Source organism: Ruditapes philippinarum, unplaced genomic scaffold (assembly GCF_026571515.1).
Source record: "Ruditapes philippinarum isolate M1 unplaced genomic scaffold, ASM2657151v2 ctg735_1_1_1_1, whole genome shotgun sequence".
Lineage (NCBI taxonomy): Eukaryota > Metazoa > Mollusca > Bivalvia > Venerida > Veneridae > Ruditapes > Ruditapes philippinarum.
Genome location: NW_026865931.1, coordinates 155,966 through 183,294, shown reverse-complemented (window position 1 = coordinate 183,294; position 27,329 = coordinate 155,966). Strand labels below are relative to the sequence as shown.

At 32.8% G+C, this 27,329-nt stretch overlaps 2 protein-coding genes across 8 annotated transcripts in view; both read left to right on the top strand.

The window, feature by feature from the left end:
* Nucleotides 1-9,950, top strand: part of LOC132730769 (protein kinase C delta type-like) — a 103,165-nt gene extending 93,215 nt beyond the window's left edge. For all 7 annotated transcript variants that reach the window (XM_060716766.1, XM_060716764.1, XM_060716762.1 and 4 more), the window contains 7 exons: nt 89-262; nt 1,874-1,965; nt 2,862-2,924; nt 4,871-5,009; nt 6,804-6,992; nt 7,648-7,788; nt 8,174-9,950. In XM_060716766.1, the coding sequence (XP_060572749.1) occupies nt 89-262; nt 1,874-1,965; nt 2,862-2,924; nt 4,871-5,009; nt 6,804-6,992; nt 7,648-7,788; nt 8,174-8,317 (942 nt within the window). In that variant the 3' untranslated portion in view covers nt 8,318-9,950. The remainder of the gene's footprint in view (nt 1-88; nt 263-1,873; nt 1,966-2,861; nt 2,925-4,870; nt 5,010-6,803; nt 6,993-7,647; nt 7,789-8,173) is intronic.
* An 8,284-nt stretch (nt 9,951-18,234) lies between these two features.
* Nucleotides 18,235-23,311, top strand: LOC132730774 (high mobility group protein B3-like). Its single transcript, XM_060716777.1, has 6 exons — nt 18,235-18,393; nt 19,847-19,986; nt 20,383-20,493; nt 20,932-21,079; nt 21,614-21,720; nt 22,254-23,311. Exons 1-6 carry the CDS (start codon nt 18,390-18,392, stop codon nt 22,335-22,337), a joined length of 594 nt encoding a protein of 197 aa, XP_060572760.1. The 5' UTR covers nt 18,235-18,389; the 3' UTR covers nt 22,338-23,311.
* Nucleotides 23,312-27,329: the final 4,018 nt, after the last annotated feature.

The window sequence follows — 27,329 nt, the reverse complement described above, 5'->3', positions numbered from 1 at the left end:
CTTACCGACAGGGTAAAAGATTCAAGATAAACACTCCAGTTTCAAGTACTAGCCAAACCATACAGTATATATCTGTCTTATATTTTAGGTGATGCTGGCAGAATTGAAAGGAACAAATACATTCTATGCAATAAAAGTATTGAAAAAGGACGTGGTGTTAGAGGACGATGATGTAGAATGCACGATGATAGAGAAACGAGTATTAGCACTAGGCTGTCAACATCCATACCTTACACATCTACATAGTACATTTCAGACAGCTGTAAGTTAACTTTCTATAATTCTCCAAGATCTGGATGCAATTAAAGGAACTCCACTAAGGTCTACTAGTTTAATATCATAAAAAAAAATTGAAATTCTTTCATAAATCAAATACAGTAAAATGCCACCTAACGACCACGCCACAAATAGGACCACGCCGCTATTACGGGCACTTTTTAAAAGTACAAAATATTTGCCTTCTTTATTCATTGAGAAAAATGACCAAAATACCGACCACGTCTCTAATCCGGCATAACGACCACTTCTGTCAGACATTTGTGTGTATTTTTTATCAAAACATTAACCTGTATTACAACAATGCAACATAATGGCCAGACATCACTTGGTGTTAATTGCCCCCCAATTAATTGTCGTAATCTTCCCTCTGGCGTAAACAAATACACCGGGTCAAATGAGGTCATTAATATACATCAATTGATTAGACGCTTGCTTTACGATGTATCTGTAGCATTCAAGCGTCCACATGATCGATTTAAACCACTTCTGGCTAATTAATCTAAGCAGCTATAGTGCGAGAAACGATTAATTTGTAAGCGTAATTAGGATGTGATAAACAAGTAAATAGCATGTAAAATTGTTTGTTGTGCATCACAATTTATAGCAAGTATGGTAAAAATTGCTAATTACACCAAATTATCAGTTCATGTGTGCTTTATTTCGATATGTAATTAATGTATAAATCATAATGAGAGTCATACTATATTAATACCTCATATTTTTCTTCTAAAGTGGAAGTCGTAAATTAATGTTTTCATCATATTAATGATGTACAGTATAATAATCATTATCATGCATTAAAAATGTTTTTTGTTTAAAAAAATGTGTTTCTTTTTACTCATTTAATTAAGTACATTTACCATGTGCATAAAATTATACAAGGTATACATTAAGTTAAGTTGGACTTCGTCGGCTGTTAAGTGACTTATTCACTATTAAGACCAGTTCACTATTAAGACCACTTTGAGTCAGACCCGTTAGTGGTCTTAATAGAGAGAATCTACTGTATATTAAAATAATAGATATCAAGTTGAAAATCGACTTTTTATGTCATATCTGGGCAGTTTTGAGTGAAAGTGAAAATCCCTATAAAATTGTTCTTCTCTGGCAAGCAGAGTGAAAGACTAAAAAAAAACTCAGTGGAGTCCCTTTAAGGCAGGTGTTGCGCCAGATCATCCTGTCTGAATTTCAATTGAAATCATTTAAATTAAGGACCACTGTCAAAGGAAAGCCACACTATTTATCTATAGGTTTTCTCCACTCGCCTATAACAATTCATTATATAGAGCATCTTCTTTGTAGGGTCAAATTCTTAGACATTACCATCTTTAATTAATTTTGAACTTACTTTATTTGTAATTTCATCCCTCAATTTTTACTCTTTTTATTCCTTTCAAAACATTAGATTTGGTCATCTCAGAAAGATATTCAGCTACCATGTACAATGTTTCTACAGAGGTGTGCCAGTGACAGAGGTAATACACTGACTGGCACCTGAGGTCTTCTTCCACCAGTAAAGCTATAAGGTTGCTAATTGACCCACACATTCAATGTCAGAACATGTTCTAACTAAAACTTGTCCTTTTGTTTTCAGAGCCACTTATTCTTTGTAATGGAGTATTTAAATGGTGGGGATTTGATGTTTCATATACAAGTGTCTGGAAAGTTTGAAATGAATAGAGCTCAGTGAGTATTGGAACATCTATCTTAAATAATCAGCTGAATTTCTAAAATGGACTTCTCCAGCATCTATTTTTGGAACTGTCCATTATCACTTTTCGAAATTTGAAGTTAGTCAGCCAACAGTATAGAGCCTGGTCAGACTGAAAGGATGTGTAGGCTGGCCTGGCTCTATACTTGTAACAAAGGCTTATCACTTTCAGTTCCAACAGGGTAAGGGTTAGCCAGATTGTTTTATAACCATGGTAACAAAGTTTCATGTTAACCATGAAATGTTGTACAAATTTACTAGAGGTACTACAAATTGACTAGAGGTATGAGATATCCTATTGAAATTGGCATGATTAAGGATCAAAAAGAAAACATGTCAAAGCAACTGACCAAAGTTTCATTATCTTCATCATGTTTTATTGTAGACCCTCTCTTTCTAAATGAATATCTTACTTCATCTGTACAGCTCTTCAGTGTGCTTGGTACTTAATTAATATTAAATCAAAACCTGGTTTTAATCAAAATATAATTTCATTTGACATTTGAATTTAAAGCCGGAGGATTGTTAATTATTAAAAGAAAAATACTAGATTAAAATCAATGTCAACAGATACTACATGTTAAAAGTACATAATTGAGCCGCACCATGACAAAACCAACATAATAGGTTTGCGACCAGCATGGATCCAGACCAGCCTGCACATCCGCACAGTCTGATCAGTATCCATGCTGTTCGCTATCAGTTTCTCTACAAGTTGTAATAGGGTTTGTAAGTGAACAGCAAGGATCCTGATCAGACTGCGCGGATGTGCAGGCTGGTCTGGATCCATGCTGGTCGCAAACCCATTATGTTGGTTTTGTCATGGCACGGCTCATATACATTAATTTAATTGATTAATTTATGTTATCAGATTTTATGCAGCAGAGATACTTCTAGGATTACAATTTCTTCATTCCCAAGGCATTGTTTATAGGTTAGTATGATACGTTGTTTATTTTGTTATCTTTATTATTTGAGTATTAGCATGTGCTGTCTGGAAAGTCTGTGTATTTCCTATTGTAATAGTAATACTAGTATCTAGGTATTACTTCCCATTGAAATGTGGCAGAGGGGCAGCTATTGCTAGCTATTAAACTAGCTTATGGAAGTTTGATTTTGCTATCCATATGCAGGTTTGTGCCTGAAATCACGCCCTTAATAACACATAAGGTCTGATTTAAATGACTTATCATAATGTAAGAAAGAACAATTGTAACTTATAGGAGGTTATCAACAAAGCTTCAAATTGAAATATTATGTACTGTATGTGTATTTGATATTAGAAAATCAAATTTTTCTTGAAACATTCATTATGGGGTCTATATGGATATTCAATGTTCGCACATTCTTGAATTCTTAATGTTCACACAGAGGGCTCAGGTTTTTACTGTGAATTTTGAAGCCAACTGATATTTCTATACATACAATAAGGTTATTATGGGAGTATATTGATCAGGAACTGGTATTTGACTTGAAAGTATTTTACTAGGATAGGATTAGGCGAAGTAGCTCCGAATGTGATCTGTTATAGTAAAATCCAAGAAAAAGCATTTTTATTATATACCTTAACCAAATTTAGATATTAAACTATATTCATACAGTAATTGGCAGCAATGTCATTCAGGATCAAACTTTAGTATGATACATATTTTTGTACTGTCGGGTAGTTTTGGTGCATGTGATAAATGCATCTAATGTAGTCAAATATGGAGAGTTGTATATTGAATTATTGCAGCATTGGTCATTCAAAATTATAATTTTAAATGGTAAGTAAGTGATTGAACCATTTACGAGGGTTGATCAATATATTCATGGACGCTATTAATAACGTAATAATTAATCAAGATATTATAAAGAATTTTCGCTATTTAGGAGAAGAATTTAACACTATTACAAATATATTGTGATTTTTTTAAAAAAAATCTCATTTTGTTGATTATATGTATCGCCATAGCAACCCTATGCCGTACGAACGCCGCAGCTTAAAAAAGTTATATTTACCATTTTAAAATACTTAAAAATTGGCCTTATTTTGGCGCGCTTCATTAAAATATGAAAATGACAGCAACGTTCTTTCATATTGTTTATAGAGCATTTAAAAAAAAACAAGCGTCGCTACGATTTCTTTTGTTTGTTGGAGATGTAAATGGAGACAGGGGTGTGTCACCAGAGAGGAGCACGACGTTGTTGGAGCAGAGGGCAGTAATTAAGTCTGTGTAAATCTTGGTATGACGCCACAGCAGACTAAGGAAAACTTGGAAAGTGTATCTTGAACAAAAAAAGTGTCATAGTCGTTTGTTTATAAGTGGCACAAACGCTTCCATGAGGGTAGAGAAGAACTTCAGGATAATAAGAGATGCGGCAGACCAATCAAAACTTGTTTCAATGAGAACGTTATGCGAGTGAAATTGAAGGCAGAGGTAAAGGGACACAAGTTAACCAGGTTCCATGATTTACAGTCCAAGGCATTTTCTGTGTTGCATTCATTTGATAAGAACATTTTCAGTCAGTGGGTACACAGGCATGAACGATGTGTAGAAGTTGGTGCTGCATTTTTTAGAAGATGTAACGCCGACGTAACGTAAGTTGCGAATGAGCTGCGGCGATCAGCTTAACATGTATTTTTGAAAACTGTCATTTTGGATAAAATATACGGAATATTTATCTGAAACTTACACATCAAATTGATAAATGATTGAATAAATGTCAAATATAATTATATTAACTTTCCTTCCCCAAAAAAACAATTTATGGAGTGTGTCCACGAATATATTGATCAACCCTCGTACAAACAGAATCATTAGCTATTAAGTTTTAAATTTGTGTTATAGGCCTATCATTGGCTCAAAAATGTGAACAACATTTTTTGTATTATTTCAGAGACTTGAAACTAGATAACGTATTACTGGACAGGGATGGACATGTAAAAATAGCTGATTTTGGAATGTGTAAAGAGGGAATATTTGGTGAGAATCGTGCCAGTACATTCTGTGGTACTCCTGATTATATAGCTCCTGAGGTAAGAGATTTTGATAAAATCTGTCTTTCTATCAGATTTACCTACTAAAAATAGTTAGTAATTACATTTGCAAATGTCAGCAGACGGCCAGCTAAATTTCTTAAGGGAATTTAACTAAATTGTCACTTTGCTGCAATCATCAACTGCTACTGTGCATATTACTTTAGAGTTTTGAGGTTTAGTCATTTTTAGCTCGACTACTCGATAAGAATAAGTAGAGCTATTGTAGTCACCCCAGCGTCGGCATCTGCGTAACCACTTATGTTAAAGTTTTTGTAATACCTCAAATATTTTCAAAGTCCATTGACATATGGCTTTGAACCTTTGCACACTTGTTCACCATCATGACCCCAACCTGTAGACAGGAGGAGATAACTGTATCAAGCATTTTGACAGAATTATGTCCCTTTTTCGACTTAGAATTTACGTTAAAGTTTTTGTAATACCTCAAATATTTTCAAAGTCCATTGACATATGGCTTTGAAACTTTGCACACTTGTTCACCATCATGACCCCAACCTGTAGACAGGAGGAGATAACTGTATCAAGCATTTTGACAGAATTATGTCCCTTTTTCGACTTAGAATTTATGTTAAAGTTTTTGTAATACCTCAAATATTTTCAAAGTCCATTGACATCTGGCTTTGAAACTTTGCACACTTGTTCACCATCATGACCCCAACCTGTAGACAGGAGGAGATAACTGTATCGAGCATTTTGACAGAATTATGTCCCTTTTTCGACTTAAAATTTACGTTAAAGTTTTTGTAATACCTCAAATATTTTCAAAGTCCATTGACATATGGCTTTGAAACTTTGCACACTTGTTCACCATCATGACCCCAACCTGTAGACAGGAGGAGATAACTGTATCGAGCATTTTGACAGAATTATGCCCCTTTTTGACTTAGAACTTACATTAAAGTTTTTGTTATACCTCAAATATTTTCAAAGTCCATTGACATCTGGCTTTGAAACTTTACACACTTGTTCACCATCATTACCCCAACCTGTAGACAGGATGAGATAACTGTATCGAGCATTTTGACAGAATTATGCCCCTTTTTGACTTAGAATTTACGTTAAAGTTTTTGTTATACCTCAAATATTTTCAAAGTCCATTGACATCTGGCTTTGAAACTTTGCACACTTGTTCACCATCATGACCCCAACCTGTAGACAGGAGGAGATAACTGTATCGAGCATTTTGACAGAATTATGCCCCTTTTCTGACTTAGAATTTACGTTAAAGTTTTTGTTATACCTCAAATATTTTCAAAGTCCATTGACATACGGCTTTGAAACTTTGCACACTTGTTCACCATCATGACCCCAACCTGTAGACAGGAGGAGATAACTGTATCGAGCATTTTGACAGAATTATGCCCCTTTTCTGACTTAGAATTTACGTTAAAGTTTGCATACCACCTCAGATATTTTCATATACTATTGACATCTGGCTTTGAAACGAGTTGAAATTTTATACTCTTCTTTTAGAGCATAATAGGACTCTTTTCAAGGCCTATAACTGTAACATGGATTTAAAGGAAAATTTGGCCCGTTTGTTAACTTAGAAAACTTTACATTATCAAGGCTCTTTCACTATCAAGCACTAAGAATAGTTGAGCGTTGCTTTCCTACCGACAGCTCTTGTTTATAGTATTATGGCTCTTTGTTAAGAAATGAAAACCTGGTTTTGTGACAATTACTGTTTTTGTTGAAAGCCGTCAGTGTATCAGACAGAATGGGGATTTTTAGAGGTAATTATACATTGTTTATATATTATATATTTAGATTTTGAAAGGACAAAAGTACACAACGTCAGTCGACTGGTGGTCATTTGGTGTATTGTTGTATGAAATGATGATTGGACAGTCACCGTTCCATGGTGATGACGAGGACGATCTGTTCCATTCTATACTAAATGACACTCCCCATTATCCAAGATGGCTGCCAAAAGAAGCTGGATCAATACTCAGTTTGGTAAATAGATTGTTGTTAGTTTAAATAATAGATGTTGATATCCTTAAAACAGTACAAAACTGTAGTTTGCAGATTTGAAGAGGGTGCCTGCCTGTGTTTGAATTGCTTCTACAGTGAGTTACCTACCCCAATAAGAATTTTAAAAAAATTGCCATAAAAAGTAATTCTGATAAGTCATCTCTTCCTCAAAGGAGGTTGACTTTATACTTGTTTACAATTTCTTCATGTCCTGATGGATGATGTTATGAACAAAATGAATGTAGCGCCTGTGGTAGAGTAGTTTAGCTTGCTCCAAATGACTTGCCCCTCATGTTAGGGACTTCAGATTCTTTCATATGAGTCCGCTATCTGGCTAGCTTATGGAAGGTTTGTGGTTCTACTTTGGTGCCGGTTTTTGCCTGAAATAATGAACAAAGGAGCATCTTACATCTCCCTCTATTCTTCTACCAGTAGAGCTGGAAAGTCACAATATAACTTTTACAGTATCAATATGACTTCAAATCCAACAGAATTAAAATAAAAAAATAATTAACCGAATGTGGTATTAAGATGTTAGATAAACTATGATTTGTAAAATTAATGTCCCTTATTAATTTTGATTTACTTATCATTTTTTAAATTTGAAAATGTTAAAAGATATTTCTGTTATCAATAGTTGTTTGAGAGGACACCAGCAGACCGTTTAGGTATGCCGACATGTCCCGCCGGGCCAGTCAGGGCCGTTCCTTACTTCCGTAATATAGACTGGGAAAAACTGGAAAGAAAACAAATAGATCCTCCATTCAAGCCAAAGATTGTAAGTTAAGAGTTTTAATTATATGTTATATATATTTTGTGCTATTCTTAAGCCAATCCGAGGGAAAAGTACTGCAGCGCTTTTCAATTTTGGGTCATTTTCACAATTAGAATAAGTATTTTGGAAAAAGGGGAGTGTGCAAATGATTTGAAATTTTGGTCAGACTTATATCATATGAAATATTAATCTCGAAATGTTACTCCCTGTCCCAGCATTTCAAAATAACATTGGAAAGTTACAATTTTATAGCAAGGCTTGTTGTTTTTTGTTTTTTTTAAACAAATTAAGCAGGTTAAAGGTGATAAAAGAAAAGGTAAAATGTTTGTAAAGAAGGAAATTAAAGCTTTTTGAATTTATTTTTAATCTTGAAGTACTTCTTTTTTAGAAATCCGACAGCGACATATCAAACTTTGACACTGATTTTACGATGGAAAAGGTTGCTCTGACACCACCGGACAAAGATCTTATGAAGACAATGAACCAACGCCTGTTCCAGGGATTTAGTTTTACCAGCGTTGCAGCCTTGTGATAGATCCATTATTCCTCATGCATTTTAACACAGTTCACAGAATAACTCCCTCATGCTGTATGAATGTGACATGAAACAAACAAACAAAAAACTGGCACAACAGGGATTTTTTTAACGGTTTTGAAATACAGTCAAACTTGTATTAAGCGACCGCGCAAGGGAAACACCCAAAACGGTCGCTTAATGAAACGGTCTCTTAAGACAAAGCATGATGTAAAAGTCAAAATTTATAAATGACATCTTTCTTATGCGGTGAGAATGTTTTTCAACTTCATTTTCATATAAATGTTGAATAATTAGTACGCTCCGATAATCTAAATGGATACTAATGTAACAAAAATAAAGTTCTGATATTTATTGACAAAACAGTTTTGATCCATTACGTACATGTTTGACATTTTTTCTAGAATTTTTTAACTGCTCCATTGTTTTTCCTATACTCCAACACGAAAAGCCTATTAGTGAAGATGCTTTCTGTTGTGCATTTTTTTCATTTTAAATAAACAAACTTAATCTAATTGTTACGATTAATTTATTTGCTTATCAAGTTCAAGGTCAATTCAATGCAGTCTAAATGTCAATAAGAGAAACGTATACACCATCTCAGTAGGGGCGGAGCGTTGCATTGTTTATTCGATATTATTGGATAATACACGTACCGCATTTACTTAACTTCATTTGCATACGCTAAAACGGTTTGGGAAATAGAGTTTTTCACACGTTTATTTGTTGTGTTTGATTTTTGACACTTGTGACTTTACGAGGCGGCGTTCTCTAAAAACACAATTACTTGACAGGTAAAAGTGGTCGTTGAATGAAAAGATTGAGCTCAATTAGGTGACTAATTGGCAGTCGCTGGTCGCATTGAGCAAAAGTCGCTGAATACATTAAAGATATAGAGAGAAAATGATTTGGGGGAATTTAAAGTGGTCGTTTAAGACAAAAGTCGCTTAATACACGTGGTCGCATGGGCAAGTTAGACTGTACAGTACAACAGAAATTTTGTAATAATGTTAATAATTGAAATTTTATTTTAATAGGTGTATCATTTGTTTGGCATAATTATTATTACATGATAATTTCTAAATGATTCATTAAAGGAAAGAACTTTATGGGAAATTTTGGATTACTTTAGATTTTTTTGTAATCACAAAGTATTAAAGAAGCACTTACTTGTTTTGAAACGAAGCAATGGAGAAACATTTGTTTTACAATTTTCATTTCAGTGTTCAATACATTGAAAACAGGAAATGTTTTTGAGTTTTCTTCTTTACTCTCAAATATTGGCATATACACAGTTTACTTGACAGAATTACAAATTAATATTAACTTGAAATTCATGATAATTAGACTTATTGTACCAAAAAACTGTTGGCCAGAGTATTTTTGTGAAGATGCGTTTTTTTTGGTTTTTTTTTCTTTCTTATTATATAAGGTATTAAAAAAATAAAGCCCATTTATACATCAAGTTTTATTATTATTATTATTATTATTGGTTAATTATTTGTTATAATGTTGTACATGTGTATTTTATTTACAGAAATTTTGTTTGATATTTAAAATTTTCTGCTAGAAAGACTGGTGCTTTGGAGTTTAAAAATATTTTACATGTTGATGAATTATGATAGAAATTTATTTAGTTAGCTTTTTTAATTTCCATTTTATCGAGTGTTCATGTAGGCATAAACTTCTTCCCATTCTCTTCATACATTTGACGTCATATCATCACCATAGTGCAATACTGGGTTAACTCCTATTAAATTATGTAAGGAGTTAACTCGTTACTGCAGTAAGGTAACAATATATATGAAAATTTGTCTACATTTGAGGCTGTAGATTGCATTGGAATACGGGAAAATCAAAATGCAAAAATGTCACCTTTTATAAAATGTACAAAAAAAAACCAGTTAAAAAGCACATCAAAATGTATATCTATAAGTATGAATCAAAAAAGGCAGCCTGACTTCTGCTTAAGAATGACCACTTTTATTTATAAAAGCTATTCAGAAAATGTAGTGTTCATTTTTTTTTTTTTTTTTTTTGAGAACACTTGCATTCCTTTTAAGTACGCATCATTCAGTTCTCCCCAAATATTTTGTAGAAAGGGAAGTAACTGCAGTTAGACCTCTTAAGAGAAGAGTACTGTAGTTATCATAATTGTACTTGTAATACAATTTTTGATTTTTTACAAGATTGTTTAACAATAAGCTAAGCATGATGATGTTTTTAAATTATGTAATAAATTTTAAATTTCATTGTTGTTTATATGAAAAGAGGAATAAGTGGGACAAATGACGGCATTTTAATATTATTATAAACTTTTGTAAATATGAGTTTAAGGTTTTGTAACAGAAATTGTAAACCAGTCTGTAAATAACTTAATTAACGTATCTCATTGGTTAGTTTTGAATTCATGTGATCAAAATAAACCAATGAAATTTTGGGTTTGTGACTGGTCTACAGTTCCATGTTTCACAACCATGGACCATTGTTTTCTTACTTTTATATGTAGATAAAATGCATTATTGTTTCTAATTATTATAAACCCTTGCAGTTTTACTTACACACAAGTTGGTTCTGTCAAGCAATGATTTATTGGTTTTGTTGGATATGTTTAATCTTGCCTTAAACTGCTGTCCTTAATACCCATCTTTAAGAAGGGTCGAGGATGGGTTTGGGAGTTGGTTGTTAGGTAATATCAGTATTTATTTTAAATATTATTAAAACGGTTCCTTAGAGCTTAATATTGTATACTCGAGGCGTAGAAGCTGTCACATGTAGTCTTTTCCATGCTCGACATTTAACATGATATTAAAGTATTAAAGTGTAATGATTATAATGAGAAGCTGCAACCGGGTGGTAAAGGGGTCTGCCTCTCAGTCGAAGGGGTTGTGGCTTTTTGCTACCAAATCATCTTCAGGATTCAGCAGGGTACACTTCTGAATGTACAAGACAGTATGGCATGAATGATAGTATTATTTAAATAAAATATTCAGTAAAAAAAATAGAAATTTTCAAATTATTGGCAAGTTTAATTGCGAAAACAGTGGTTGCTTGAATCGATAATGTTTGTGATACAAGAACGAGTGCAAAGTATTGCATACACTTGATGGGTATTTACAGGGGGCAAATTTCCCCCAGCTATTTTAATTAGAGACAATAGCACATTGTGTTAATATATAATCAAGATAAAATCATGTTCTCAAGGAGTTATATGTACAAGAAATCAGATTTTTTTTTCTTTTTTGTATTTGTTGTTATTATTTAATCATATATATTCTGTTTACTTTTTTAAATTCAAGACAAAGTTGTTCTGTTATATGAATGATTTTGGTCTGTTCATTATCTTAATAGTAAATCCATATTCCTCCATTGTTAATCATTCAATATGATTATTAAAATGTTATACATTTAATCTATTGAATCTGCCAGTTTGTGATTTCATCTTTGTATTTTACAATACATCGTCATTTTGTTAATCTGTTTCTACTTGTACTTATAGTAATTACTGTGAAATCACTTGATTTTGAAAGTGACCTTTTTTTACATAGCTTTGGAATTTTGTGCATTGGGTATATTTTTTTCTAAAGTGCATTTGTTTAATTCTTAACATTCAAAGAATATTTTGGCGATGTTCATGGCCGAGCGTTTTTAGGTCGGTGACTTCAAACTACTTGCCCCTCATTTCTATTGGTTTGAATCCTGTCAGGAATTTTGCATTCTTTCGTATGAGGTAGCTTTAAGCAAGCTTATGGAGTGTAGTTGGTTATAATCGTGTAATGTATAGAGGGGCACCTGAGGTCTTCCTCAACAAAAAGAGCTGCAAAGTCACTCACAATCTCAGTGTTGGTGTGACTCAAACCCCCTTCCCTGGCCAATTTAGGTTTTGAACAAAATTTTTGGTTTGAACCTGTGATATTTAGTTTGAAACTGCATGGTTTTGTTTGAACCCTTGTTAATTTAATCTAATTTGACAAAGAAAAATGTTCTCTCCCAACCCCCTTTTTTTGCGGAAATTTCTAAAAAAAAAAATTTATTTGTAAAAACAAAGGTCATTAAAATATGTACATCACAATTTGAAATGATTTCACTGTAATTATAATTGCATTACTTTACATTTTATCATCACATTTAGTTAACTGTGACAGCATGAACTTGTTTCTTAGTTGTTGTTGTTGTTTTTGTTGTGACAATCAAAACGTCTTCTTTCACTTATATACATGTATGTATTAAAAAGTGGTCTCATGGGTCTTGTATGGTAGTATAGGTACTTTAATTTCTCAGGTGTTACTGTATTTCAAACTTAAACTTAGGCTTCTTTATGAGAAAACACAAATTTGCTCTGTTCGACTGGATTGGAAAATTAAAAATCATTTGATGTTGAAGATATGAAAATTCAAAGTATTAGGATGTTTACAAAAGATCTTGCCGAGTTGAACTTTGGATTTGACGCCAAAATCTATGCCAAAATTAGCACACTTTAGACCAATACTTCACACTTACATGACATCACTTGTTCTATTTTGCTGTTGTATATGTGAAATGTCATCATTTGAGGGAGAGAAAAAAAGAGCCACGTCGTGAAAAAACCAACATAGTGCGTTTGCGACCAGCATGGATCCAGACCAGCCTGTGCATCTGCGCAGTCTAATCAAGATCCATGCTTTTCGCTATCAGTTTCTCTATTTGTTATAGGGTTTGTATGCGAACAGCATGGATCCAGATCAGACTGTGCTGATGCGCAGGTTGGTCTGGATCCATGCTGGGCGCAAACGCACTATGTTGATTTTGTCATGGCACAGCTCAAATAGTGTTGAACTCCCATGATGCATTGCGGCTAAATATTTAACGATTCTTCTCAGGTCTCTAACACTTTGTGACGTTTTTGAATCATGAAGGGTGGTTAGGCAGTTTGTTTTTCTATATCATTGTGTGTGATATTTGTAATATCTTTATTTATAGTCACCACTGGAAACAAAAGACTGTTAAGAGATTTCAGTTGCTTTAGTTAGGGATAAAATGCATCAGTTCTGTCAGTGTTGCCTACTGATACTGCATGAAATATTTACAAATCAAAAGGACTATTTTCCCTACATTAAATCCCAGAAATGATTTGTGTTTCCTATTCTTTTGGTATAAAGATGTAAGAGGTATTAAACAAATTTGCATTCTCTTTAAGTGAAGAAATTTGATGAAGGAAAATAATCTCTTGTAATACAAGAAATATTACACCATATTATTGCAATAAATCAATGCAATTTACATATTTACCCACATATAAAATGGATCGTTTATAGGACATGGGTCACAATTACAGTTTTTGCTTTGACCCTCTTATATTTTAATAACTTATAATCATTGGATATTTGTAAATACATGTAGAAATGATTTCCTGACGTTAAAGTTGAAATTAAGATGCAGAAAGATATATTTTCATGTCATTGATATTTCTGTTTATTTATATCACTGAAACATTTGACTTGTAAATTTATCTTAAACTTTGCAATAGCATAATACATTATGACAGAGATGTACCGTTGTTATATTTTTTAATCTCACATGTCTATTTCCCATCTTTTTTTATTTTTGTTATTTTTTTTTTTTGCATGATTGTCCCAAAGAATATGTAGTGTTATTTTTTCATAAACTTACAATGTACCCTTATTAAGTTTTGATGATTTTCATGATACTTGATATTTGTTACATCTCAAATGTTGGCAGAAAATGTGTATGCCTGCCTGTCTTGCACAGTGAGGAGGCGAGGTCTATGCTGGCCTTAGGACATTCATGCTATTATCTATTGTTATTTTATGGTGTTATATCTGAGCATCTTGTGAAAAAGTGAAAAAGTTGACAGTGACTGGTCTAGAAATTGTTAATACTGAAATTGACTTGAAAAGCATATTTTTTATGGGGGTTCAAAATGATGGTTCATCAGCAATTTTGGCAGTCTGTTCTTTAATAATTTTAATGCCACTCATAGCACAGGCTGGCCTTTCCCACTTGTACAGAACCATGCTGTCAAGACTACATTCCCATGCAGTCTGACTAATACATGTGCAGTTATCTATCTTTCAATAATATCAAACCCCTGGCGAGAAAGTAGACCTGTCTGCGAATCAAAATCACAAGAAAGTAAAAACAAGGATGGAAGAAGAATATTACAGATGGGGTATTTTGATTGGTAATCCCTTTTATTTTCAAAGTAAGCATGATAATGGGCAATCTCCTACACAGTGATCTCCCCTTATCAGTACAGAGATCTCTGCCATCAGGAACATTTTTATCAATTTGTTATTTTATATTTTTAGCTTTCGAATTATTGTACTTTTGATAACTTTTTGATAAACTTTAACAAACGAGGTATGTAAAGTTAAAAATAAAGCAGAAAGAGAAAAATGACGTTAGATTTTCTATGTAACGGTATTTGAATTTCGATGTTACGTCATGTGACTTTCATCATCATCATCATGTGACGTCTGTAAAGGCAGTGATTACAATCCTGCCAAGGGAGGTAATTACTGTGAGTAGTTTGGATAATGGGTAGATAGATTAAGTTGTCACAGTGATTCAATATATGTGCCTATAAATCAAAGTCTTTTATTATTTCATCAAGTTTATACTTCAAGCAGCACACCTCCATATTTGTGTTAACTTTTATGAAAAATTAATAAAAAGAATATGGTTTTAACAGTAAAAATGTTGTCAAGGCAAGAATTAAGGTGATTTAAGGGCACCTATAATGCTGTCTACCAAAATTATCTATAACTTCTCAAACTCTACAGGAATAAGTGACAGGGATGTCTTTTGGTGGGGAAAAAAGTAAAGTTCACTTGGACTGTTAATCTTTATTGATTTCTAAAGCTTTATTTATATATTTTTCTCAAGTTTGATTTTTTTGAAGAATTATTTTACACATCTGTAGGTGTGCTGCTTTAAGATAATTTTAAGCTTTTTAATGTCCGCACAACTTCCCCTATGACATGGATGCTTTAAAATATGCTCCAGAGAAATAGTTATTTTTGTACTGACTAATTGATAGTTAATGATCCTTTTTTATTCTGTACAGTGACAAAATGTTATCCTTTATCCTATTTTTTAAATAATTTGTGATTTTACTTGTTTATTAGACTAATATATTTCTATATTATTATATTCAACTTTGTTTTTGGTTATGTGAGAGTCGAGTTGTAATATTGTAATATTGGTACTCTGTTCATGTTAGAAATGTAACTATATGAATTGTAACAATACGCATGTAAAGTAAACTTTCTAATTAACAAAAACAGTGTGTCATGTGTCTTTTATTTTTATAACTGAGTTTTAGGAGTTTTTTCTCTGAATGTGAAAAAATTCAGGAGAAATTTCTGTTAAGTTGTGACTGCAGTCTACAGAATATCCTATAAGTTGGACAAAATACCCATTAAGCACAATTTACCACAGCACCTACCATACATACATGTACATTTTTACAAACTAGTACACCATTCTGATTCTAAAGATAAAGTAGTTATGAGTGGTGGCATATTAATATTCCCCTTTTCCACCTTGCAGTGGCCTCTATTCTTGAGTAGGTTTTGGGAATATAAGAACCATTGTTGAGGCCATTGATGCTAAAAAAAGATTTGTCTACTTTTGCACGTAGAGCATTTGCATACATGTATTTTAGCTGTGTGTCCCTTGCATATGGACCACTTTACAGCATCATATAACTCTGACAGTATATAACTGTCTGCTAGTCATAATCAGAATGAATTGTTAAGCAAGTAGTTCACTAATTGGGCTGGAAGTGAAAGTGTTTAAGCGGCCTAATATCTCGGTCGGCTCGAGGGTTTCAGTCAGGCTGCATATTTTTATCACCCTTGGATAGACATTTGACTTACACTATCTATTATCCTATCCCTAAACAAATCTCTGACAAATTTACAAATCAGGCTTAGTTTTATGATATCTTTATACAGCTACAATTTTGAATGTCTAGCAATGGTATCATAGATCATATCCTCCGAAGTCAAGCAGCCACCCTTTGTGGGTAGGATAACTTGACCTTGACTTGCCGTGTGCCTTCTCCGCGACGTGCACGTGACGTGTTTCTTATCTGAGGCCGATGTTTAGCCCGTTTCAAATAAGAACTTGGTTGGAAACCTTGAACTGAATCGTGCTGAATTTGGAGACCTTGAACTGAATCGTACTGAATAGCCCGCCCATGGTGGCGTGTGTGCGTTTAGGGGTGCATGGCAGGGGGTGTTCAAAAAGTGTGCTTTACTTATATAAGTGAACTTCGTTAATTTGACAGTACTGCTCACAAGCTTCTTAATAATGCCTGCAAATCGAATTATGTATGTTATTGTATTGTATAAAATCAATTTATATTGAAAAAGAAAATTCAGCTGAAAATATAATCTTTTAGATAACTGTATCTTCTCGTAGTTCGAATTTTCAGGCGCATTCTCTTAACGATGCAGCTTCGTTTTTTTTTGTTTTTGCTTTTTTCAGCTTGAAGGAACGACTACAATTTAAGTTACCTGTCACACGGATTTACATTACATAATATAAATCCGTGCCTGTCAATACTGTAATATAATAGCAAAATTAAAAATCATATTTAACGTGAATTAAAAACCAAAACAAAAGAAAAGAACCCTCAGATTTGATCGGTTGTAAATTTATTAAAAAGCCTTATTTCCGGATCTAAAGATAAAGTCAGAACGGTAATGAATTAATTATAGCTGTAAAATATCCGGCGGACGTTGATTGACAAAAATGTGTCAGCTTTGACAGCATTTACTACTAGTTTTCAATGTCAATTGTTAGTTTATTCGAACAATCATCTCCAAGCGTCTACCCGAGACCCAGATCGGCGACACTTTATCAGTACTTTCTAAAGGCAATATCGGGTGTGATGTATTAATATTACGCAATACAGAGTTATTTTATCTTGACTTATTATTACTATAAAAATAAACAAATCTCCCGCGTTAACCCTTTCTCTTTCTGATAAAGGGGAAAAACAGGTGTAGAAAATGCTCCTTAAAAGCACTGTTTTATACCTTTTCTTACTTTAAAAAAAAGGTCATTAATGTTTGCACATTCAAGACCATATAAGATCCATATCTACAATTCAGACGCATTTATTAATTACTTATTCTAGAAAGCACATTAAGTTTGATGTATATACATATATTAAACATCATATACCTCTAGAATTAATGAATGCATCCTTGGGAATAATTTAAATATAAAATAACATATAGGCTACATATTTTTATTCCGCATAATCAGTTTGAATAGGCAAATTAAGACGTCGTTTTATTTGAAAGGAAACACCATACATGTATGTATATTCACAGTACAAAAACATTAATATCTATTTAATGATAAATATTGAATTTAAAATCATCTTTTAATTTGCATATATATAATAATATATATTTGAAAATCAGAGACATGTTTAAAAAAATGTCTATAATAATCTTTTCTTAAAAAAAATAATAAAATAATAATAAAGCCTACTCATTTTGCTTTAAATACGCATAATTTATCTTTTAAAGATACAAATTTCATATTGCAATATAATATTAGAAATAAACCGTGAAGTTTAATTGTACTATATTTTTCTGTATAAATTAAGAAACTTGATAATTTTGTTAATTTTTGTTTTGACAGCTATAAAGATATAAAGATTGTAATCTGCATCTTGGTGAACGGAAACGTTTGCATTTTAATCAGTAAAAAACTAAATTATTGTATTGTAAAACAGATAATCAATTAAACATATGGGCATAAAAATAATTTCAAAGATCATCAAGATGAAACAAAAAATATGTACGAAAGATTGACCCGATAAGCGCAATATTACCTATTAAACCTAGGAAGCGCCTCAATGTTGATAAAGAGTTAATTCCCTTAGGCACGCTACTGGCGGGAAGTACGGTGTCGCTGATTGGTTTATTTTATATACCACGTGAGACGTTTATATTGAGCATCTAGAAGAAAAAGGCGGCTATACGACCTATATAGCACAAAGAAGGATCAAGTAAACATCAAATTTCAATCACCAAATCAACAGAAAATGGGTATGTCACTTTTTATATCTATTTGCATTTATGTTTGAATGTGTTTATCGAACTTTTTAAATCAAAATGTCAGCGAATTAAGAGTGGAAATTAGAGAAAATGTAAAAATGCCAGCCGATGCCATTTTTGTTAAGAGAGAAAGACCGGTTGTTTGTGCATCGATAATATTTTTGGATTTTTTTGGAAGTCTAAGTTTTGAAGTCTTTTATTTTATTTTATACTAGTGTTAAAATACAATTCATTTATTTTGGATTAAAATATTTTGCTAAATTTTCAGACATTTACGAGATTTTGTGATGTTTATAATTGCTAGGTCCCAAGATCAACGGAATTACGTCCCTTGTCCTTTGTTCAATGAAGGCGGCACAGTTAAAGCGGAGTTAACTTTTCTTGATTTTTAATTTCAACTTGAATTAAATTTGATAGTTTGTGTAAAAACCGTTAGCTTGCAATGCCTACATTGGTTGATAATCTCTTTTAGCAAAATTTATTCTGGATGTGTTGTGTTTTTTTCTGATTTCATACAAACTGTTTCAAAATTGATTATTGCTATCACTTGGGAAGTTGGGAAAGTTTTTGTAACCAAATAAAAAAATATCTAGAGTGGTTGGACCAATGCTCGGCGCATACCAATGCTCGACGTAAAAAATATTTTTTTTAGAATATCTGAAAATGTCTCGAGTTATCTCCGATTTAGGTCACTGGTGCTTTTATTTACATCTTTCACCATTTTATCCTGGTGTGGTTACTGCTGGTAAAGTCACGTGACAATGCTAATAGCAGACAAACAACCGTATGTAATCCGCAAAATATATAAATTATTAAAGTCTTTTAACACTAAGAGTTCTGGGGCTGTAAAATTTAAACTAAAAGTTGGGTACTTGTAAATGTATGAACCTAATTTGGTTGTTACAATTTATTCAATATGTTTTCTTCATAAGATGAAAAAGAGATTTTATTCGAAAAAACAATCCTGCATAATGTAGTATTGTATGCCGATCAATGGTACAATTTCACGCAAACCACTCTTGTTTATCCGGACTATCTATAGCTCCAGCCATGCACATCATTATGTGATTAGCGAATTTTACACAATGGCTATTTAAAACAATATCATCGGTCTTGAAAATGGACATATAACATTGAGGTTTGTTGACGTTGATTTGAATTTGCCATATCAAATATAGTATTTTTACGCCAAGCGTTGGTCCACCCACTCTTTGTTTTATTCCTGGATTGACACTACAAAATTAATCTTGGATGTAAATAGGTATTTTTTAAGATATTTATTTTTGGTTGACATTATAATGATATGAAAGAAGTCGACAAGTCTTTACATTTTAGTGCTTTTTTTCTCTCTGACCCCCAACCCCATTTTTCTACCCAGAAGGTACAAGTTCTTTCTTAACTCGAATATCGTGCAGTTTTAATGTATTTTTAACATTATTTTTAGGTCGTCCTAAAGTTGATGGTAGGCCAGGTGGAAAGAAGGCTAAAGATCCAAACAAGCCAAAACGAGCAACCTCTGCATATTTCTACTACCTTGCACATTGTCGTGAAGAGGCAAAGAAACAAGGCCGGTCTATATCAAAAGTATGTTTGTTAATAAAAAATGCTCAGCATAATAATACAATTAATTTTTCCTTTGAAAATAAATGATTTTAACACAGTAACTAATGCTGTTTGTAATAAACATTTCATACAAGTTCAAACATGATGACCTAAGAAGAAAAAAATCACTTGTCCTTTTTAATACATGTAGAATTTGGAGAGAACTTCTAGCAAGATAAGTAGAAAAAAAGCAAGATAAGTAGAAAAAAATAAACTTGCTCTGACTCATAATGAACAGATGTTGTTTTTTTCCTGCAGAATGAATGCTCTGAAAATAAATTTGATCTGTTAAATGTCACATGGTGATTTAAAAAAAAGTTTCTACATTGAATTGGTCACAAAATGAATATTAAAATTAACATTCTATGTCTTATTCAGATTGCAGAATTCACAAAGGAAGCATCTGAGAAATGGAGGAATCTTAACGGTAAAGAAAAGCAGGAATTTGAAAGCAAAGCAGCCGCAGATAAACAGAGATATGACAGAGAGGTAAGAATATTGAAAATGTTTTTTACCACTCAAAAATGATATTTAAAGTCTTTTCGTCTTATATAATAGGTCAGCTGTGTCTATATTTTGAATCAACTGGAATAAAATTAGTTATTGACAAACCAAGTACAGCCATAAGATAATAAACATATGGGATGATGCATTTTTGAATGCAGTGGGACGCTTTCACCTGCATAGTATTGAAGTTGTGCATTTACAAAAAATAGTGAAACAGTCTAGTTTGCATGACTTAAAAGTTATCATTGTTGCCTTATATGTCAAGTGTCTTAAAATATATTGCTCAAATAAGAGATAGCGAGAGTATAACATAAATTTTTTAAGACTATTCTAAATGCATTTGCTCATTGTAAACATTAAGAGGTAATGAATAAACTGAAACAGTTATACTGAACTGTAAATACTTTATCTATTCAACAGATGCAACAATATGGAGGTGGTCGAGGAAAACAAGCAAAGGATCCAAATGCACCAAAGAAGCCCTTAACTGGCTATTTCTTGTTTTTAGCCGATTTCAGAATAAGACACAAAGGCAGGGACATCCAAAACAAAGATTTACTGAAAATGGGTAAGTCATGTTTGTGATTAATGAAATTGATATAATTTGTTAATTTATATTTCACTTCTTGCTGAAAAGATTTAGTTAATCTCCTTTTGACTAAGACTTTAAACATAAAATTGAAAATTAGTTGGAAGCACTGTTAAAGGAAGAAGGTAAAAAGTTTTACTGGAAAAAAGCGGAATAATTAAAGAAAGCCCTACAGATACACCAAAGTTGAAAATGTTAGTTGGTGTTAGTGGTAAGTTTTAGATGCCATCCTCACCCCTTGGCACAGGCTAAAGCAGTATTTAACATTCAAACATGGTAATGCTGAAATCTAGGAACAATGAGTGTAAACATCCAGTTAATATGGTTAAAATGTTTCTTCAGATGTGGCTAAATGTATGGAGGGCCTCCCTACAAAAAGAATTAGTACAAATGTAGTTTGTTGTACTATCTGAAATGCAAGAAAAACTCAACTAGGAAAAAAATAAGTGTAATAATAGGAAAAAATAAGTGTAATTACAAAAATTTGAAAAAAAAAATTTTTTTTCCTTGCAGCTGGTGAGGAATGGCGTGAAATGGATGATTCACAGAAAATGCCATATGAAAAGAAGAGCCAAGAAGAACAGAAAAAATATGAAGTAACAATGGCAGCTTACAGACGTGTAAGTATATCATTTTCAGAGATATTTTGAAAAGGAAAAGATGATTATAAATGCTGAAATCAGTGATTCTCATTTTGTAAAGAGTAAAAGATGTCTTTTTGATTAATTTAAAATCATTGTTTTTTGAATGGGGGCATATTAAAATTATAATTTGGCACAAATGTTTACCACATCATGATGATCTGTCACATCTGAGACACCTGTCGTTCAAGCTTCACATTGAAGAATTTTCTATTGTTTGTTATCTCCATTGTTTAGAAAGATTTATTGATGCCGTTTCTTGTATTAGTATAAAGTGTTGAGACAAAAACTTCATAAGTGTACTGAGAACAATCCTTAATGTTGAAAAATCCTGAATACTAAAAAGAAAGGTGAATACTAAAAAGTAAAGCAAAGCTTATCTTTGGACATCAGTGCTCTTGGAGTCTTGGAACATGAAATTTTAAGTTAGATAATGTGAAAATAGAGGCATGGTCAGTCAATGCTAGCATTACACGCCAAGTTTCATATTTGTTCTGTTTTAAATGTTTCAGGGTGGTGCTGCAGCAAATGGAGCAGGAGCTGCTGTAGATGATGAAGAAGATGACGATGAGGAGTATGAAGATGATGATGAATAGACTTTGTGACTATCTTATTGTTGTGATCAGATTTGTAAAGCCATGTGGTGAATCAGTACGTTTCAGACTTCAAACACGACCAAACAACATTCAGTATTTTGGAATTCATTTTGTGAAGTCTGCACGATTTTTGTAACAAAAAAGAAAGTCGAGTAGTGAATTACAAATCTGAATGCATTTTAATACAAGACCTATCATTCGTTGTCTTTTCTTGAGACAAAAAATAAAGAGTTTTATACGGTTGTTCAAGCACAATCGAGCACCAAAGATCATTGGCGAGACCCGTGAACAAATCGAGGAAAATAACAGATTCTGTAACAATAAGTAAATGAAGGAGCTCTGTGGACTCCATATATTAAGCACTTGACTTGTGAATAAAATAAAAGATGTTTTACCTCAAGTGTAACGTGACTTACAATTTTACAATTCTAGACATGATTGTGCATTAGTATCACAGTCATTGGATCATTTGTATTTTGTCATTGATATTGTCCTCCATTTCTCATTCACCATTTTTTTCTTCATCATCCCACCGTCATTCCACATTGTGACAAGTATTTGATACCAGTTTATACATATTTTTAATTTGAAATGTGTTTTCTCCAGTAATAAATCCAGATCACAAATAAAAAAGAAGAAAAAACAGCCGATCTGCTAAAATTGATTTATTTCAATGTCTTTTTTGTATCAAAGGTTTAATTCTGCATTGTCGCTGTATTTTTGTATTGTACACAATTATTTTTTATTTGTTTTTTTTTTTTACATATTTGAATATTGTAGGTTCAGCCTACTTCTACCTTTTTTGGCATACTTCATTAGATCTCAGGGAACTTTGGTCTCCCTATTTACATTGGTTCAGTTCTGGAATTCTTAATGCTTTTATCTCGCATATATATTTTTGTTTAAAATAAATAAACACTTTTACTGTATTGAAATATTAAACATGTGGTAATCTCACTCATTATAAAAATCAACCCTGCATTTGTGATTTTAGTCCATTTTGATTTTTATGCAACTTTTTTCAGTGAATCTTTATTTTATGTTTAGCATCTAGTTTTACATGTGTATATCTATCTTTAATAAAATTTAATTTAATTTTGGACACATTGTATTTGCTAGTATTTTAGTATTCTGTTATAAACCTATTAGTAAATTTTGAAATATTTTGTGTCGCTCTGTAAATGCTTAATTAGAGATTAATTTGGAAATTCTGATCAGATACAAGGAAGGATTAATTTCCTGCCAGTTTCTTTGGATATGTTACAGAAAGTTTTTGCTTACAATTCTCAATTGTAATAAATAGATTTGATTGTCTGTTCACTAATTAGATTACACTTTGCTGAAATTTACTATTAAATATTCCTAATAAAATAAAACCTGCAAGTTCTATGGACAAATACTTTGGCTCTTGAAATTAAATAGACTTGTATAGGAAAAAAAACATTTAAGTTTCATTGTGTAAAACTACAATGCCCAGAGCTTGGATATTTGGCATGTAACATCATTTTGTGGACCACAAAATAACTTTTATTAATTTTGTGAAACTTACTTTGCATAGACTAAGGTCTACTATATCTCTATATTTATCATATAGCATTGCCTACATCTGGGATAAAAAATTCTCCACCTTTGAGGCCATGTAGTATCGGGGAATAATTAAGAAAAACCTGCTTTAGACCAGTTTCTTGATTGGGCCTCTAGTACCCTAATTGAAAGATTATTTTTGATTTTTGGGCGTATATTGCCCCGACCTTGCGGTGCTCTTTACCCTTGCCAATGGGCGAGCATAAACTTCATTTTATAAATGGCTGAAAATGTGATCTTCGGGTTAGAAAACCATTAAATTTCAATTATCTTCCTTTAATATTATATTCCATGACACTTGTGCAGAGAATAACAAGTATTGAATTAATTTGATCAGAACTTCACACAGTGGTAGAGATTAGGTTGTGTAGTTAAAGTAAGTAAAATCACGATAAATCTACATTGCTCAAATTTTGAATTATCTCCCTGCATGATACTTGGATACTTATCCAGAGTGTAACTTCTTAACTGATAATTATCTCGTGGAAATAGAGACTTTGATGAATAGTTGGACTATATATTCACACAGATGTCTAAATCAGCGCCAACATACCACTTTGGTAAAAGTTTTACCTTCAACTCTTATACAGCATACCTCATTGACTGCAAAAGATATTTGCTTCTTAAGAAATTTATTTGAAATCCTAATACTAGTAAGTCACTAGTACTATCCAACTGGCATCGAGTTTAACTGAATTAGACGCTTTAACTCTGGAAAAGGTGTTCTTTTGAAATTTAACACAATCGTGTCTTTGGGATCATAACTGGAGGTCACTGTCCCAGGCCTGTAACTCTTGGCATGGGTGATTTTGAATGAAATAATAAATTTTGAAAGTCTTAATATTGCATTTTTTACTTTGTTTACATTAGCTACCTTATGTGTTGCCTTGAAAAAGGCGACATATAGGGGTTACTTTTGTCGACAGCATCCCCTTAAGCTTGTCCGAAGCATAACTCGGGTCACTATAAGTCGAATTGATGCCAAACTTGATATGCATGCTCCTTTCAATGACCCATAGTGTCTGCGTTTCTTAATTTTTGAGTTATTGCCCTTTGTTAATTTTCCTACTCTATTTTTGTCCAGGCCATTTCTCCTAAACTATAAAAACTGTGGACTTGATACTTCATAGGATGATGGATCGCATTTAGAAGAAGTGCAGTGCACAAAAACTGTTACCCTGCATTTCTTATTTTTGGAGGTATGTCCTTTTTAGCGTGACTATACAAAGTATATTGAGAGCTGTCCTACTCGCCCCTGGGTCTGCGTCCAGATTTCAGATTAAAGTTTTGCTGCAGTAAAATATTTTTTACTATAACTTTTTCATTTCTTAAGGTATCAACTTTAATCTTCAAATATATGTTCCTTATCATCAACCACATCTTATGTGACAAGGTTTATAACTCTAGCACCAATATTTTCAGATTTATCACCCCTTGAACTTAGAATTTTCCTTAAAAAATATTTTTTACTGTTACTTCTTTATTTCTTACGGGGTCAACTTCATCCTTCAAATATATGTTCCTTATCATCAACCACATCTTATGTGACAAGGTTCATAACTCTACCAACAATATTTTCAGATTTATCTCCCCTTGAACTTAGAATTTTCCTCAAAATATTATTTTTTACTGTTACTTCTTTATTATATAGGATATATAGGAGTCACCCGGTGGTCGGGCGGTCGGTCGGTCCAGACGTCCGTTGCATTTTCCTTGTCCGGAGCATAACTTTAAGACTAATGCTTGGAATTCAATATAACTACACACAATGGTCAAGCACATTGAGAGGAAGTGCAGTGCATAAGAACCATAACTCTATCTTGATTAATTACAGAGTTATTGCCCTTTGTTACTTTTCCTTGTCCGGGGCATAACTTGAAAACTACTGGTTGGAATTCAAAACAACTTCACACAATTGTCAAACACAATAAGGGGAAGTGCAGTGCATAAGAACCATAACTCTATCTAAAGTAATTACAGAGTTATTGCCCTTTGTTGCTTTTCCATTGCTTTTTTTTTGTACGTTGCATTTACCTTGTCCGGAGCATAACTTGAAGACTAATGTTTGGAATTCAATATAACTACATACAATGGTCAAGCACATTGAAAGGAAGTGCAGTGCACAAGAAACATAACTCTATCTTGATTAATTACAGAGTTATTGCCCTTTGTTACTTTTCCTTGTCCGGGGCATAACTTGAAAACTACTGGTTGGAATTCAAAACAACTTCACACAATTGTCAAACACTATAAGGGGAAGTGCAGTGCATAAGAACCATAACTCTATTTAAAGTAATTACAGAGTTATTGCCCTTTGTTACTTTTCCATTGCTTTTTTGTCCGGAGCATAACTTGAAGACTAATGGTTGGAATTCAATATAACTTCATACAATGGTCAAGCACATTGAGAGGAAGTACAGTGCACAAGAACCATAACTCCATCTTGACTAATTACAGAGTTACTGCCCTTTGTTAATTTTCCTTGTCCAGAGCATGACTTGAAAACTACTGGTTGGAATTCAAAACAACTTCATACAATGGTCAAGCACAATAAGGGGAAGTGCAGTGCACAAGAACCATAACTCCAGCTTGACTAATTACAGAGTTATTGCCCTTTGTTACTTTTCCATTGCTTTTTTGTCCGGAGCATAACTTGAAGACTAATGGTTGGAATTCAATATAACTTCATACAATGGTCAAGCACATTGAGAGGAAGTGCAGTGCACAAGAACCATAACTCCATCTTGACTAATTACAGAGTTATTGCCCTTTGTTACTTTTCCTTGTCCAGAGCATAACTTGAAAACTACTGTTTGGAATTCAGTACAACTTCATACAGTCGTCAAGGACATTAAAAGGAAGTACAGTGCACAAGAGCCATAACTCCATTTTGACAAAATACAGAGTAACTGCCCTTCGATACTTTTCCTTGTCCTGAGCATAACTTAAAACGTACTGGTTGGAATTCAAAACAACTTCATACAATGTTCAAGCACAAAAAGAGGAAGTGCAGTGCACAAGAACTATAACTCTATCTTCAGTTTTTATAGAGTTTTTGCCCTTTGTTCCTTTTCTTTGTCTTTCTGGACTTATTACAGAGTAATTCAATTAAACTTCGTCACTGGCCAACCACATTGAAAGGAAATGCAACATATAAGAACCACAAATATCTTTAATTGCCAACAACCATAACTCTATATTTCAATTCTTTTACAAGGTATTCTGTTACTAGTAACATCCTCATTTCCGAAGCAGTCTTGTGGGGGTATTAATCACATTTAGTGATAGTTCTAGTTTCTTAAGGGATCAACTTCATACTTCAAATATATGTTCCTTATCATCAACCATTTTTATGTGACAAGGTTCATAACATTAGCACCAATATTTTCAGATTTAACTCCCCTTGAA